The 16,241-nt window shown below is 21.0% G+C and overlaps 2 protein-coding genes and 1 non-coding gene across 3 annotated transcripts; 1 reads left to right on the forward strand and 2 right to left on the reverse strand.

The window, feature by feature from the left end:
- Positions 1 to 412: 412 nt before the first annotated feature.
- On the reverse strand, positions 413 to 2,967 carry Bm3535 (Uncharacterized protein; the record flags this gene model as incomplete). Its single annotated transcript, XM_043081418.1, has 5 exons — positions 413 to 575; positions 1,233 to 1,388; positions 1,981 to 2,068; positions 2,570 to 2,636; positions 2,815 to 2,967. The coding sequence occupies 5 exons, from the start codon at positions 2,965 to 2,967 to the stop codon at positions 413 to 415; spliced, it is 627 nt and encodes a 208-aa protein (XP_042937352.1).
- An 8,557-nt stretch (positions 2,968 to 11,524) lies between these two features.
- On the forward strand, positions 11,525 to 13,241 carry Bm12373 (Uncharacterized protein; the record flags this gene model as incomplete). The annotated part of the gene is made up of 3 exons (XM_043081419.1): positions 11,525 to 11,568; positions 12,061 to 12,224; positions 13,081 to 13,241. 3 exons carry the CDS (start codon positions 11,525 to 11,527, stop codon positions 13,239 to 13,241), a joined length of 369 nt encoding a protein of 122 aa, XP_042937353.1.
- Bm16830 lies at positions 12,518 to 12,565 on the reverse strand. The gene has a single exon (XR_006228116.1). It is a non-coding gene; the product is annotated as a small nucleolar RNA Bm16830 (small nucleolar RNA).
- Positions 13,242 to 16,241: the final 3,000 nt, after the last annotated feature.

The following is a 16,241-nucleotide window of genomic DNA, read 5'->3' on the forward strand; positions in this document are numbered from 1 at the left end:
TGTGCTAATTAATTAATTAATTAATTGCTTTCAGAATTAAAACGTGTTCATTATTTGTATTTTTTTTTTCTGAAACAATAAACATTCATTCTGTTTTTTGTTACAAATTAAGTTGGCATATAAAACAAAATTAAAAATAACCTTAGCAAGTTTTTTTGCCTTTTCGAAAAAATGCTTTTGCATTTTATTTGATCATAACCGTTCGTTATAATTAAAATGAATTAAATAATTCAAAAATTAGACTAATTGAAAATTTTATATAATTAGTGCTAATAAAATAATTTATCACTTTTTGTTTGAAAGTGGAAAAAGAGAAAATTTAAAATTATGGTGAAACATTAAGCAAACAAATTGTTTATTTAAGCATATAATAGTAAATATGCATAAATTTTGTGTTTCTTTTTTAAACCTTTTAAACAGCAAATTCTCGCACAAAATGACGAACCGGTGGTGGTGGTGTTATCGGATCCGGTACGTAATCCTGAACGCCATTCTTTTCGATACGACACGGTGGTATCGGTATTGACTTAACTGATTTCACCCAAAATTCTTTCTGTGCCTTAACTACGGTTGCCCTAAAAAATGATAATAAAGTTAATATTAATATAAATAACATTTTTATTAATTTCTTTCAATTTTTTACATTTGATAGAGTAATTTGAATGAAAAAGAAGAATTAATAAAATGAAAGAAAGTTTGGCAAAATGATAAAAATAATTAAAAAACACTGATAAAATGATAACAAAAAACATCATTGATAAAGCAAAAAAAGAATAATAAGAAGGTAATGTTAAAATTTTGATAAAATTTTGATTAAAAAAGTAATAAGATAACAAAAGAAAAAGAAATGAAGAAAACAAAAAAAAAAAATAATAAAATAATTAAAATTGCTAATAAAATTAACATTATCGTTTTACCTTTCTTTTAAAAGAATTATTAATTATTATTTAAATTGAATTTAATTTACACATTTGTCAAAATACTAAAACCAAATTAAATTAAATATTACACATAAAATTGATTAATTAATGCACTTAGTGTCTAATCAGTCAATTAACAAGCGATTAAGCATTCAATTAAACAATTCAGTCAAATTAATTGATTAATTAATATCTACTAATATTAACAATTAGAAGTAAATATGACTAAATTAAAATTATCCAAATTTAGTTTCAAAAAAAAAAAAAAAATCTTTTAATATTATTTAATTAAATGAAAATAATTTTGCTAACACGAATTGTACGTAATCATCATCGTTTAATTCATTTTTCCACCACAATTTAATTTGCTTCTTTTTTTCGTCATGCGAATGTGTCACCGAATTTTTGAATCGAAAACATTGCTGTTGCCAGGATCCATTATCGTCTAGTCGTAAAAATTGTCCAATTCTTTAAAATTAAAACGATAAATGAATAAAAATCATTTTGAATGGTTTTTTAAAAGAATGAAAATTAATTCTGAAAATAACAAAGAAAAAATTTTTTTAATTCTTTAAATTTTAAATACTACTGAGCGACAATTTTTAGTTTTCAGCAATAATTTACTATAGTTATTATTATTATTATTATTGTTAATAGCATTAATGACTATTGTCCTTACTGCTCTTATTGTTTCATATCACAATTTTATGGTTGCTTTTATTGCTATTGTCATTCCTTATCAAATATCATATACTAATTATTGTTAATTATTATTACAATCATTTATTAATTACTATTGTTATAAATAATCATCCTTGTTATTATTGTTAACAATACTAATAATTTTTACTTAAAAAAAGCATTTTGAATTTAATTGTAAAAACGAAATAATTGTCTTATCATATCTGAACTTAAAATATATATTTAAACTTAAAATGTTGCTGAATTTTTCAAAAACAATTATTTCGATCAAATCAATTATCTGACACAATTGTCTATGCAACGAAATAAAATTAATGTCACACTTAAAAAAAAAGATTTTTTTTTTTGTGTTATTTACCTTTTACCTCGATTTGGTCCTCTGTAAGAAATTGGTTGAATAGCAAAACCACGAAAGCGATCTGTGCTTGCATTTCCTTTCAGATTTACTGCAATTATTTATTGTCATTATCGTCATCATTATCATCATGATTATCATGGTCGTTATGGTTTTCACCAAAATAAATAATTACCATTATTATTATTTATCTCTTTTGTTGAATATTATTATCATTAATATTATTATATTTATGATATACCATTATTATTATTGTCTTATTATTATTAATAATTTTTTTCATTGCCATTGTTATCATTGTTATTATTATTGATCACCAATTGCTGTTATTATTATTGTTATTATTATTACTATTATTATTGATTACTGTAGTACTATTACTATTTATTATTATTATTATTCCCATTATTAATTTTTTGCATTATTATCATAAATTGAAAATTTTATGTCTAATCAAAATTATTGTTCCAGTACAATTTTTTTTTTTTTTTTTTTAAGATTAAAACAAACAAAACTTTTGATTTGTCAAATTTCTATTTTGCTATGTAATTTATTATTGTCACAAATTAAATAGAAAATTAATGAGACATACATTCAACAGGTTGATTTACCCAGTAGCACTTTTGACGAACTTCAATGTGATATGGTGGAACAGTGAGCTTAAAAGAAAAGAAATTAAATTAAAAATTAATAACTTTTATGTAATATTTCGAATTTTTCAAGCTAAAATAACAAAAATCAAAATTATTAAATGAAATTTTAAAAATTCCAATTATTTAAATTTTGTTTAATTTATAATTATCATTGTAAATTTAATTTGTTGTAATTTGAAACCACCTGTAAACCACCGTAGTGCTCTACTGCTTCAAGTGGATTCATTGAATCAAACACAGCATGTGTACATGGTGCACCATCTGGCCAACTTATCACCACTGTTATCAGTGATAACACACTAAGTAACACTTGTAAACAACACATTGCTTTTTGCATGTAAAATCTATTTCTAAAATAAGTGATAAAAAAAGAAAAATTAAGACGTATGGCTAAATTAAGATTGTCATATTCGTAGAAGTAATCAATCATTCACGTACGAAATATTTACGCAATATTTCGCTTACGTAAATTACAAAGATTATATCACAGTCACATTCTAATTGTTACGTAACAAATATGTGTAGATGAAAGATGTTTTTTTTAATATGTGATTGATAAGAGTGAATTTAAATTATAATTAAAATTTAATAAATCATTATCAGACCTAAAATATTTCTATCATAAAATCACACATAAAATTTTAACATTTCTAAATTATTGAAAAATAATATTATCAGTTATTATCTTAAATCAATTAAATTAGAGTATGATATATTGCTAATTATTAATTAATTAGCTAACATTTTCTTTTTTTTTTTTGAAATTATTTCTTTTTTTTTTTTAAATTTTTTTTTTTTTTTTTTTTTTTTTTTGAAATTATTTCTCTTTTTTTTTTTGAAATTATAAAATTTAATAGAGAATAATATTGAAGAATGAAATTAAATGAATTTCTACAAAAATAAATAAATAAAATCGAATGATATCAATGAAAAATTGATGTATGTGTAAAATGTGAAATTTTTTTTTAACAATTGAATTAAGACAAAAAAAAAAAAATATTTCAGCCGGTTTTATGGGTAAATGTTGATTGAAAGATACCTGGTTGATTGGTTGGGTAACCGATAATAGTTTGTTTCATGCAGCACCACCCATTTCTTTTGGGTACAATATTATTACACTTATTGCTATTAGAATGAATAAAATGTTTTCTTTTTTTTTTTTTTTTTTTAATTTTAAACTTTTAAAACTTTATAAAAAAAAAAACGAATGTTTAAGCAAATTAATCATAAATATATAAACTTTATGTTAATTTATTCATTATTTAATTGACATAAATTTGTCAACAATGAAAAAAAAAATGAAGAATTAATTAGCGTAGAAATTATTAATTATAATTAAAACATTAATTAGTCCACAAATAAATAAGAACTATTATTTATATTAATAAATATTTGATGTAATTTTGTTATCAAAATTTTAAATTTAATTAGAATAACAAAAAAAAGATGGAATTTTTTTTTTTTTTTGATGCGACGAATTTGATTTCAAACAAATATTTACACAATTAGTGAAAAAAAATTCTGCTATTGATCATTGCCAGAAGTGCTAAGAAATTTTCGAAAAAATTTTTTCTAATTTAAAAGAAAAAAAAAATTCTTTCTTTTCTATGTCTTTTTTTTTTGATATCAATGCAATAATAATTACTTTTGAATCATCAAAAAATCTTAATAAAAAGGAAGGAGGAAATTTTATTATTAATTTATCATTTATATTACGCATTAAGATTAGTAAATATTTATTAATTTATTAATTAAGTTAGATAAATATTATTATTTTATTAATTAAATTACATAAATATTATTAATTTATTAATTACATTGCATAAATATTATTAATTTATTAATTAAATCACATAAATATTATTAATTTATTAATTACATTGCATAAATATTAATAATTTATTAATTAAATTACATAAATATTATTAATTTATTAATTACATTGCATAAATATTATTAATTTATAATTTAAATTACATAAATATTATTAATTTATTAATAATATTATACATTTAAACTATTAATTGTTGTCAGTGATATGATTACTACATTAGAAGAAATTTTTTACAAAAAAAGACTGATAATTTATTATTTCTTTTCGATTTCAAACTAATTTAAATGATTATTTGAAATGCTTTACTTCTGATTTAAAGTAATAATACATAGAAATATGTGAACAATTAATTAGGAAAAAATAAATGTTAGTAAATAATAAGCAATCATTCATTACATCTATTTTGTTATTGTCGTTTTTGCTGTTGTCATTGTTGTTGTTGTTGTTGTTGTTGTTGTTGTTGTTGTTGTTGTTGTTGTTGTTATTGTTGTTGCTCTCGCTATTATTGATTGTTGTTGTTATCATAAAATAAACGAGTTATCATAAATTTAAAATTTCTCATTTTAAAACTAAATTTTGATACCCTAATCTACATTACAGAAATAATTAAATCTGAAATAGAAGACTGATTGCTAATCTAATATTTAAAAAAAAAAAAACAATCAATTATATAGTACTATGCTTTTTTTTTTTTTTTTTTTAATTTATATTATGTGGCAACAAAGAAAATTCAATCACTGAAATATTTGAAACAAAAAATTGTGAAAATTTATTTTAATTTAATATCCTTAACAAATAATAAACAAAATTTTACAATGAAATAAAGTGTTTGATAGAAAATAATTCATTAAATAATTTGCATTTGTTATTAATTTTCAGTACTTAATTAAATAAAATGATAGTGATAATGATGATTTTACTATTACTATTATCAATAATAGCAGTAATAATCGTCCATCCAAAAAATCATATTTTAATTATTTAAAAGTTCAATTTTTTGCTAAGCAAAAAAGATTATTTCGATTTTAAATCCAATTAATAAATTTTAATTTTTCACTAATTCATCTATCTATAACACAATTCAATAGCTTTGAAAGATTTTTGAAAATGAAATCACAATTGAATAAAATCAACTTCAGCTAATTTAATCAATAATTTTTTAAATTATATATGACATTGCACATGAATTAATTACCAAAAATTGATTTATAGAATAATAAAGAAAATAAATTAGATCAAATTTTAATAGATCAAATTTTAATGGATCAAATCCGAATTCTTATTATTAAATTAGGCATTTGTGTACCGTAAATTAAACACTATTTGTTTACTATTTTAATTTAATATTTTAAATTTTATATTATCAATCAAAAATTTAACCAAGGTAGTTTCTTAGCACATTAAATGAATTAAAACATAAATTAAAATGAATCAAGTATTATCAGTATTGTAAAATATTTTACTTTAATATCAGCTAAATGTTTTAAATTTTATACTACAAAAAAAAAGTTAAATTTAAATTTTGATAAGATTAAAAATTGTTAATTTGTCTTTTTTTGAGAAAATTTTTGATTTTGTTCGTTTCATTCATTTAAAAATGTTTGTTATATTGTCGTAAAACAGTTTCAGAAGTAGGAAACTTTGAAAGTTAATAAATAAATAAATAAATTTATGTTTAATTGGAAATAAAAATTTTTACAATGATAGAACTGGAAAATAAAAATGAAAAACTCACAAAAATTAACGAAAAGTTTTAAATTAAAGTTTTAATAAAATGAAAGAAAATATGGAAAGGAATGAGTTGAAAAAGAAAGAAAAAATTTCAATAGAATTTAAAAACAGGTTGAAATATTATTTATAGTAAAAAATTTTTACTTCACATTTGAAGTGGAAATTAAATTATTGAATGATTTTTTAAGTTATATTAAAAACGAATGAATAAAGTATGAAAAAAATATCTTTGTGCCTTAATTTGAATAAATATTAAAAAATTTGATAACAAAGAATTAAAATTGATTGAGCTTTTGCTAAATTTTGTGTTAGTTAATAAGAAATTAAAATGAAAAATAATTGGAAAATAATTAATAATTTATTCAATTCTCCTCTTATCAAATATCAATTATATTTTGAATTTATTTACCTAATAATTATTTAACAGTAAGAATTATTTGAAAAGCAATTTAATTTGTGTCTTTTGACGTTAAATTCATCCTAATTTTAATAATTTTGTTAAAAAGACTTTTTGAAACAAAATTTTTTTTTTTAAATTATGTGACGATAGCAAATTAAAATTTAATTTTTCAATAATTACGGAAAAGAACTTTTTCTTCGAGAATTTAAAAAAAAAAAAACGGATTTTATAAAAAGGTTAATTTATTCTTTACCTTGTTGGCATTTAAATATTCCATTTTATTTTTTGTTTAAATGAATAATATATTAAATAAATTGTATATATGCAAAAGCTTTACAAATTACCTTTGACAATTAATTAATTAATTAATTGTCAAAGGTAATTTGTGAAAATTAATTAATTGAAAATAATATTCTTCACTTATTGCATATTTTAATATTATTAATTATTAATCAATTTTAATATTAATCAATCATTTTATGCGTATTACTATTAAAATCAGCAAAAATACTTAAATCGTATTGAATACTTTTTTTTTCCTCAAATATAATTTATTAAAATTAACTTTTGCTTGGCTAATAGAAAATTTATTTATAAGCAAATTTCTGTATGAAATTTAATTAATCACATAATTTGTTCTAAATCAATCACCGAAGTGTTAAACTATTTTCGAAATTTCAAAATTGAAATACAAAATTATCAAGCACTCTTTGGTTTTACATTTTCATAAAAATATATATCAAAAATAAATTACCTAAAGAATTACTTAAAGTTAAAAGTTTTTGTCTAAAATTTAAAAGTTAAAATTGAAAATTTATACGGCAAATATATGATTATAAAAGAGGAAGTAGAAAGAAAAAAGAAAATTTAAATGATAAAAAAAAAAAAGGAATCAAATCAAATAAAATGCGATTCAAAAGAAAAAAAAAAAATGAAAATAAGTTTGCTTTTAAAGGAATATTTTTTTTTAAAAAAAAAATAATTGAAAATTTGCTTATTCATTTATATTAATTGAAAAAAAAAAAAAAAAAGAAATTGCTTTTCAAATTAAATCTCTAATTGAAATTGTTTGACGAAGTGTAACATTTTCAAACTTGTTTTTCTATTTCTTTTTTAAAATTTTTTTTTTTATTTACTTTTTTTTTTGATATTTTACAACGAAACAAACAAAATATTATTTAGCACTTTTTTTCTTTTTTTTTTTTCATCAAATGTTCCATTAACAAAAAGCAAAAAAAAGAACAAAAATCTAAGAAAAGCAAAACGCAGAATTTATGAAAAAGAAAAAAACAAATTTTTTTTTTTTTTTTGTCACATTAATTTTTCAATTATTACTTAAAATTTTTATTTAAATAATAAAACAAATATGATTGGAATTCTTTTTTTGCTTTTATTTTTCAATAAATATTAGTAATTATATTGACAATAATTTACAAATTGATATATGAACAAGTTTTTTTTTTTGGTTTTGATAAAAATTTTCAAAATGTAATTAAAATATTATTTCATTAAGTGTATGTTTATAAGAAGTTTTTAAGTATTTCTATAATAAAATCTTACTTTTTTCCAATTTTGCTTCAACAATTATTTCTATCATTTCATAAAAGCCATTTATAAAAAAAATTTTTTAAAAGAAAAATAAGAAAATATTTAATAGATGAATAAAAGTATCATTCAAACTAAAATAAATCACACTTAAAAGCTTAAGTAGTATATTTAAAATTTAATATTAAAAAAAAATTTTCCCAACAATTAGAAATTTAATTGTGCTGTATAATTGAGAATTATCTATGAATTGAACAGAACAATCATTAGATTTGATAGAAATGAAACAATTTTACAATTGCTCTTTAACCTTTAACCTTTTAAGCAGTGAAATGACCAATTGACTTGTTACTTCTTGACCTTATAAGGTGCTACTATTAGTGATTACTTTATAGCATGAAAATGAAAACAGTTTAAGTAATTTCTCTTGGTCATTTGATAAACTTTTATCTTATTGTTTCTGAAAAATATTTTCAAACTGTTTTGAAATTATTTAATTCTTAATTTTATTGTTTCTGAAAAATATTTTCAAACTGTTTTGAAATTATTTAATTTTTAATTCAATTATTATTCATTCTGCACAAGCTAATTATGCTGATTAGACTAATTAAAAAACAATATCAGCTCCAAATCTATCATTTCATATTTTTCCCCCCCTCCCCAAATATAGCATTTTAAATAAATTTTGTAAGCTTAGCATTTCAAGCTTACAACAGCTTTGAAACTGTTTAAATTTTGAAATGCTTAATTTTTGAAAAAAATTTGTTTCTAAGTAAAATTTGATTTTCACTGATACTTTAAAAAGAAATAAAAGCAACAATTGAATTATAAATAAAATTATTTGAAAAAAAAAGTCGCATTAGATGAGAATTTAGTGCTATTAAAGAATTAAAAAACAATTTCAAAATGGTTTAGAATATGCAGCAAATAAAACTGAAAAAGTTTTTCAGAAGAAATGAATGAAATAATTTCATAAAATTACTACTCAAATAAAAAATTGTTTACTGCTATAAAAATAATTTTTCGGTCATATACGATTCATTGTAAAATTAATAAATTATGATAAAAATTGTTAAAAAATTTAAAAAATAAATAATATATACTTTAGCAAAAAATTATATATGTAAAGAAAAGTATTTATTCCAAAAAAGTTTATTTATTGTAAACAAAGAGAGTTTTTGATTTAACTTTTTAAATATTTTAATTTTATCTGTTTAGATTGGAAAAGTTTTTAAATTTTTTTAAATGAAAGACCAATAATGACTCAAAAGAAAAAAAGAAAATAATGAATTGTCAAAGTCAGATCTAACTTATTTATTTTAAATTAATGAATGATAAGTGACATAAAATGTAAACAAAGAAAATGAAATTACATATTTGTTATGCTTATAATATTTAAACACAAAAAATACTTTCATATAATTTTAGTATTATCAATTTTTAAACAAAATAATTCCTGAAACTAATTTTTTATTACTATTAATGATTAATATATAATTGGTATATGCTACTTAATTTGATATAGTAATTTTCTAATTCAAAAAATTTTAATTGTTCATTTGTTAAAGTTATATAATTTTGATAAATGTTACTATCAAATATCTAATTATAAGTAAAATATCTCTTTTTAATTATTATTAAAATGGTTGAAAAAAAAAAATTATTTTAATTTTTCATTTATATAAAAATATTTGGTAATAAACAATTACAGGAAAGTTTTATATATTTATTCTTCTTATCAAATTACATTTTTTATCAATTTCTCAAATTTTTATCAATTTTCCAGCATTAATTCTTAAAATAAATTAATATTATTATTTATAAATTAAAATTAATGCAACAAAAATTTGAAATGACAATAATCAAAATTGAAACATTCAATAAAATTTGATTAGTTTATATCAAAATATTCATTGAGGAATAGAATAATTCAATGAAAATAGCAGCCATTGAAGGACTTGTTTAAATGTATTATATGAATTTAATTAAATTAATTTGAATGATTTATGTTCAAATAAAACTTGTTAGGATAATATTTGATATGATTATATCAACGGATCATATAAATATAATAAGTAGGATAAATTTATATTTGAAAATTAATTAAAAATAGATATGATAAGATATATTGCATAAGTGTTTTAAGATTATATCATTAATTTATTGCTTATTAAATTGCTATGACCTTTGAACCCCTTATTTTTTAATCTTATAATTTTTTTAAGTTTTTAAGTTTATAAATTTTTTTGTTACTTTTTCCATAATTTATCATCTATTATAATATTTTTTAATTGCTGTAATAAAGTTAATACTTTGATGAATTCTTTTTCTTCATTTTTTGATACTTGACCTTTTTTAATTGCTTAACCTTTCTCAGGTAAGCACTTATTACCTATTCCTCATAAATTCACACTCACAATTATGACAATAATTCATATTTAAATGATAACTAAATTGTCTTTTGGTAGTCTTTTCTGTTAGTTATAATTTTATTTCATTTATATATGAAAATTTTTTAGGTAAAAGTTTTTTAATTAGAATTTATATAAAATTATTATTGTTAATTAAATTTCGTTTCGTTCAATAATAATTTTTTAATGCTAAGAAATCTAAATAACATAATTATATTTTAAGACATACATTTGCTTAATTATTATGCTATCAGTGGTGGAGAATTAAACAAACATTTTTAGCTAATCTCTAAACTAAACAAATGTGAAATATAAACTTTAAGATCATAGATTAATAGAAATTAAATTTCATTTAAGGAAACGAGCAGCATTTCATATAAGTTACGTGATCATAGATCTATTCAAAAAATCATATGAAAATAAAACGTTTACTTATATAACGTTAGACGTTCAGACTTACGTGATTTCAATTCATATCTTTTATCTCTTTTTTTTTTTCTCCCTATTATTTTACACTTTTATCAAATGTTAACAAAAACTTTTAAAATTTTCCATCATAATATAAAAAATTGTAAAGTTAATATTTAACTGTTAGAATTAAGCGTAATGATTGTCCTAGAAATATATATATGCATGATTTACGTACGTCAAAACTACCATGCATGTGACAATATTTATCTCTTTGACGATGTTTCTGATAAAAAAGCACTTATCATTTATCTTATAAATTATATTTATAAATCTAACACTTTATTATAACATATTTCAACCGCTGAAATTGATATTAATGAAATGAAAGTTACGAACGATTAATTTGCATATTATAACCATCATACTTAATATTTTAATTTGCATATGCATTCCACACAAACGTGATGAGTGAATATGCAAATTAATTGCAGTGTGATTTTAAGTTCATTGTGTTATATATAAATTCATAAGATTGTTCTTACTCATTTCCACGTGTATAGCAATGTGCGTCACAAGCATTTTAAAAGTTATTTTTTTATTATCTAAGTTTGTTTATTTTATGTATAACAAAATTCATAATATATCGACGTATTACGTGCATACCAACATATTTTGCTTCTTTATATTTGTTGCATATATAATGATATCACGTTTTTTTCACGCATTATGCTTCAATAATTATTGGTTCCTTGTATATGTATACTTAATTAAAGTACTATCAAATACTTTAGAATGACAGATGCACCTTTTTGCCAATATTTTTTGCGCAAAATGACAAAACGAAAGAGCTATGTAATGAGAAAACAGGATGATAAATTTACTTAGAAATTTTGGAAACAATAAAATTTTAATGTAAATTTATTAAAAGATCCAATTTCTGCTTTTTCTTTATTATTAAAGGTCTTTTTCTTTCCAACTTGGCTTTTTTAAAAAATTATACAGAAATTTTAACAGTATACATCGTAAAATGAGCAATTTCATAATATTCACGTGAAGTTGAAAAAATTTTGCATTAATAAACTTTGGGTAATATTTCAGCGTAGCGCACGTTGAAGCAACAGATCAGTACGTGATGGATGAAGCACAGGATGATAAACATTGTTCTGTCATTTCAATGATAAAGAAAGCATGTGAAATTCTCAAACAATTCGTTATCAAAAAACCGATACAAGCAGATAATGATAACCTGGCTACATCTGATGGTAATATTCTTGATATAGATGATGATGATGATTATGATTAATATTGACTGATAATGATGATGATTGGTAATGGTAATGACGATAATGATAGATGATGGTGGTTGATGATGATGACTGATAATGATATGACGATTGATAGTGATGATGATTATGATTAATGATGACTGATAATGATGATGATTGGTAATGGTAATGACGATAATGATAGATGATGATGGTTGATGATGATGACTGATAATGATATGACGATTGATAGTGATGATGATGATGATGATAGATGATGACAGCAGTGATGATGATGATGATGATAGATGATGACAGCAGTGATGATGATGATGATGATGGATGATGACAGTAGTGATGATGATGGTTGATGATAATGATAGGTGATAACAATGATTAGTGATGATGGGTGATGTTGATAATAGATGAATATGATTGGTGATAATGGCTGATAATAGTAGTCGATATGAAGATTGATGCTGATGTAGTTGCTAATTTTAATTTAATAGTTGTCTTTAAATCTATGATAAATCAAATGATAATACTATGAATGCATTATTCACTTCTGATAATTAACAATATAAATTCAGTTAGAGGTAATGATTTACTAATTAACTTATTTACTGCTTTGATTATACAGCATATGTTATTATTATACATTTTATTGTTCAGTATCCAATTTTAACTTTAGAAAAAAGCTTAATTTTATGATTTGGTATATTAAATGGATCAAAATATAATTAAATTTATTAAATGCGTAAATATAATTGAACAGATCACTTTTTAATCATTTGAAATGTCAATCATGCTGTCAATTTTTCGTTTTATGCTAAAAATAGATTGTTTTGTTTAGAATTGCATTTCATGAAGAATGTTGATTCACAGTTGGATTTTATATTCGATATTCGATCGCCACGAACAAATTTCTCATCACAAAGTATCAATTATATTGATAATCAAGATGATGATGAGCTGATAATGACACCAGATATGGAAACAGGTTTGATTGGTTAAAATATTGCAATAATTCTGTAAATTATGCATTTAATTGCTAATGCACCGATTTAGAAGATCTAAGAATATGCGAAATGTTTGGATGGAATAGTATATGACAGATCATTATATTTTATTATCACCAAATTTACACTGAGATGATAACAAGAATAAAGGAATTGAAGTAATAATATTAACAACCGAAATGATAATAATACTGATAATAATGATAGTGGTAATGATAAATAAAAAGGACGGTAATGATTGCAATGAAGATAAGAATCGTCATTATCAAATGAGGTAGGTCTATCAAAAAAATATACGCAGACAGCGAAAGTATCTGAAAGGTTGAATTGAGGTCAATTGATACAAATAGAGATTATCATAAGATCGGACAAGATAAAAGTGGCAGGTGATAATTGATCAAGTGTGATGGAATTAGTGTAAATGATATGATTAATTAATAAATTAGAACGAAATTTTGATGGCAAAGATGAAACTGATAATTAATGATTGATAAAGTAAAGTGAAATTATATGTAGATGATAAAATGATAAAGTAATGTGAAATTAATATCACTTCTGATAAATACGACGTAATCACCATATAATTTTTATGTTAATAATGAATTAATAATGTCTATCAATTTCACAAATAATTAGTAAACAAAATTTTTTTCGATGTTCATTTCATTTATATTATATTATCACTTAAATAATTCAAATCGCCAAGCGTTCTTTTATATAATTTCATTTTTTAAAAATACTTTCATTACTTTCTTTAAACCAAATTTAAATATTTCAAAATAAATAAAAACTTATTTTTAGCTCAGTTTTTTATTAAAGTCAAAAAAAAATTTCTATATTCACTTAGCTACTTCTATTCTTTTTTTCATAAATTTTATTTCATTTTTTAACCAGTTGGAAGCTACATCTGATCGCTGCAAATCATTTTTCGTTCTTTCTTTTTTCCGGATTTCCGCATTTGCATTCTTTTCCTTCTTTTTTCTCATCCACCCCATTTCTCTTCCTTTTTCTTTTCTCACTCTTTCATGCTGTCAAATTTTTTTTTGATGTTTTCTTCCGTTAATTTTTTTCCGTACGATGGCGAAAAAGAATAAATATTAGCATATATAAATTGGCTAATTCTATTGTTAAATTAATGCTTTTTTCTTTAAATTTAATTTCGTTTGTTTTTTTTTTTTTTTTTTAAAAAAAAATCAAATGCATAGCATTTGATTTCTTTTAACTAATAAAATTTAATCTTTTTCGTTGCGAACATTTAAAAATTATAAAATGATATAGCATTTTGATAAAAAATGTAATTTAATCATAAATTTAGAAATGATTAATTAAACATTTGATCATTTCTAATTAATCAATTAGCCATTCGATATGATAAAAACGAGAGATTTAATATCGAATTATGATTTAAAATTAAAAAAACAATTTTTAAAATCAAATTGTCATAATGACAATGAAATCTTGAAAATGATAACGAGATAAGATTAAGATTATTATTAGGAAATGATGCATAATGAATTATATGCAAATAGGAGAAACTAACAAAAGTGATTTAAAACCAAAACTTAATAATGATATTAATAATAAGTGCTACTAAAAAATTAATATTAGTATTAATTATAATGATAACGATCTTTTCACCATAATTTCTTCATACAACAATCATTGTTATTGTTAACACTGCTATTACTTATCATACTTATCATCGTTCTTTCTTATCATTTCGTTTTTTTTTCTCATTATCAATCATATAGCTTCTTGTAACATAAGAATATGTTTTCAATGTAGGAAACAAAAGATAAAAACAATATAGGAAACAAAAGTTTTGTATCGTTTTACTTTAATGTCCTTAAATTGTACTAATTAATTACTATAACATATGACAACTGCGCTCAACAAAACACAACTTTTCTTTAAACATTTTGCAATCAGTGAATTAAGATGAAACGATTGTATGAGAATTAAATATGTACATATGTAAATATATTTTTTAATGCTATAAATGACATTCGCTTTTTATTTGCCTTTTTTTTTTCTCGAATTACTAATCACTTGGAAGCGGTAGGAAGAAAAAATCGCGGAATAAATTAATTCCATCTCGTCGTTTTACTATTTTTAACATCTATCTTCTCTTTGCTTATTAATTTCATTGATAATTTCTTCGTATTATTTTACCGTATTTTTAAATTTTAAAATAAATGATTTTTTATTTACATTATATAATATTAGTTTTCTTTAAAATTTTTTTTTTTTTACAATAATGGAATACACAGTAAGTCTACAGTTTTTTTTTTTTTATTTAATGTGTCATTAATTTGTCTTATTTTACTCATCGTTTTAAGGTTATACGGTAAATCACTTACCGTATCATTTTTTCATCAGGTTATACGGTATATATTATATCATTCAATCGTTAGCTTTTTAGTTACTGCAATAACTTATACGGTAAATCATTAATGCCTAATCTCTCGAGGCATATTTTATCATAAATTTTTTTCCTTGGCCATATTTTTCATCCATCCAAAGTTTTGTAATTACGGTATTATGTTTTACCGTAAATAATTTTTCTTGTTGTACCATTTAAAGTACTACAAAAAGCAATGAGAGAAAGAAATACATAAGAATGTTCAATTTTTTTCTACTTTTTAAATTTTTCTTTTTTACGATTTATTTTTTGATTTCTATTTAAAATTTTATTAAGTCTTCTTTTCTTTTATTTAGTACTATAAATTTCTATTAAATGTTTTTATTAGATGTTGTCAAGAGGTACTTCAGTACTTTCATATAATGATAAGAAGTACTTAAATTAATCCTAATAGAATGATAATCCATTAAAGTGGTATTCATCTCTTTTATCTTCTTCCTTTTTCTTTTAATTATTTCATTCTACCACTTTTATTCTTTGCATAATTCAACAAATCTCAGCATTCAAAGTAACAGCAAAAAATTGTATATGAAAAATTGTTTTTAAGAAAAGCAAAAAAAAACTTTTAAACTG

The sequence above is a fragment of the Brugia malayi genome (genome assembly GCF_000002995.4).
Source record: "Brugia malayi strain FR3 genome assembly, contig: Bm_v4_Chr4_scaffold_001, whole genome shotgun sequence".
In the NCBI taxonomy this organism is placed as follows: Eukaryota; Metazoa; Nematoda; class Chromadorea; order Rhabditida; family Onchocercidae; genus Brugia; species Brugia malayi.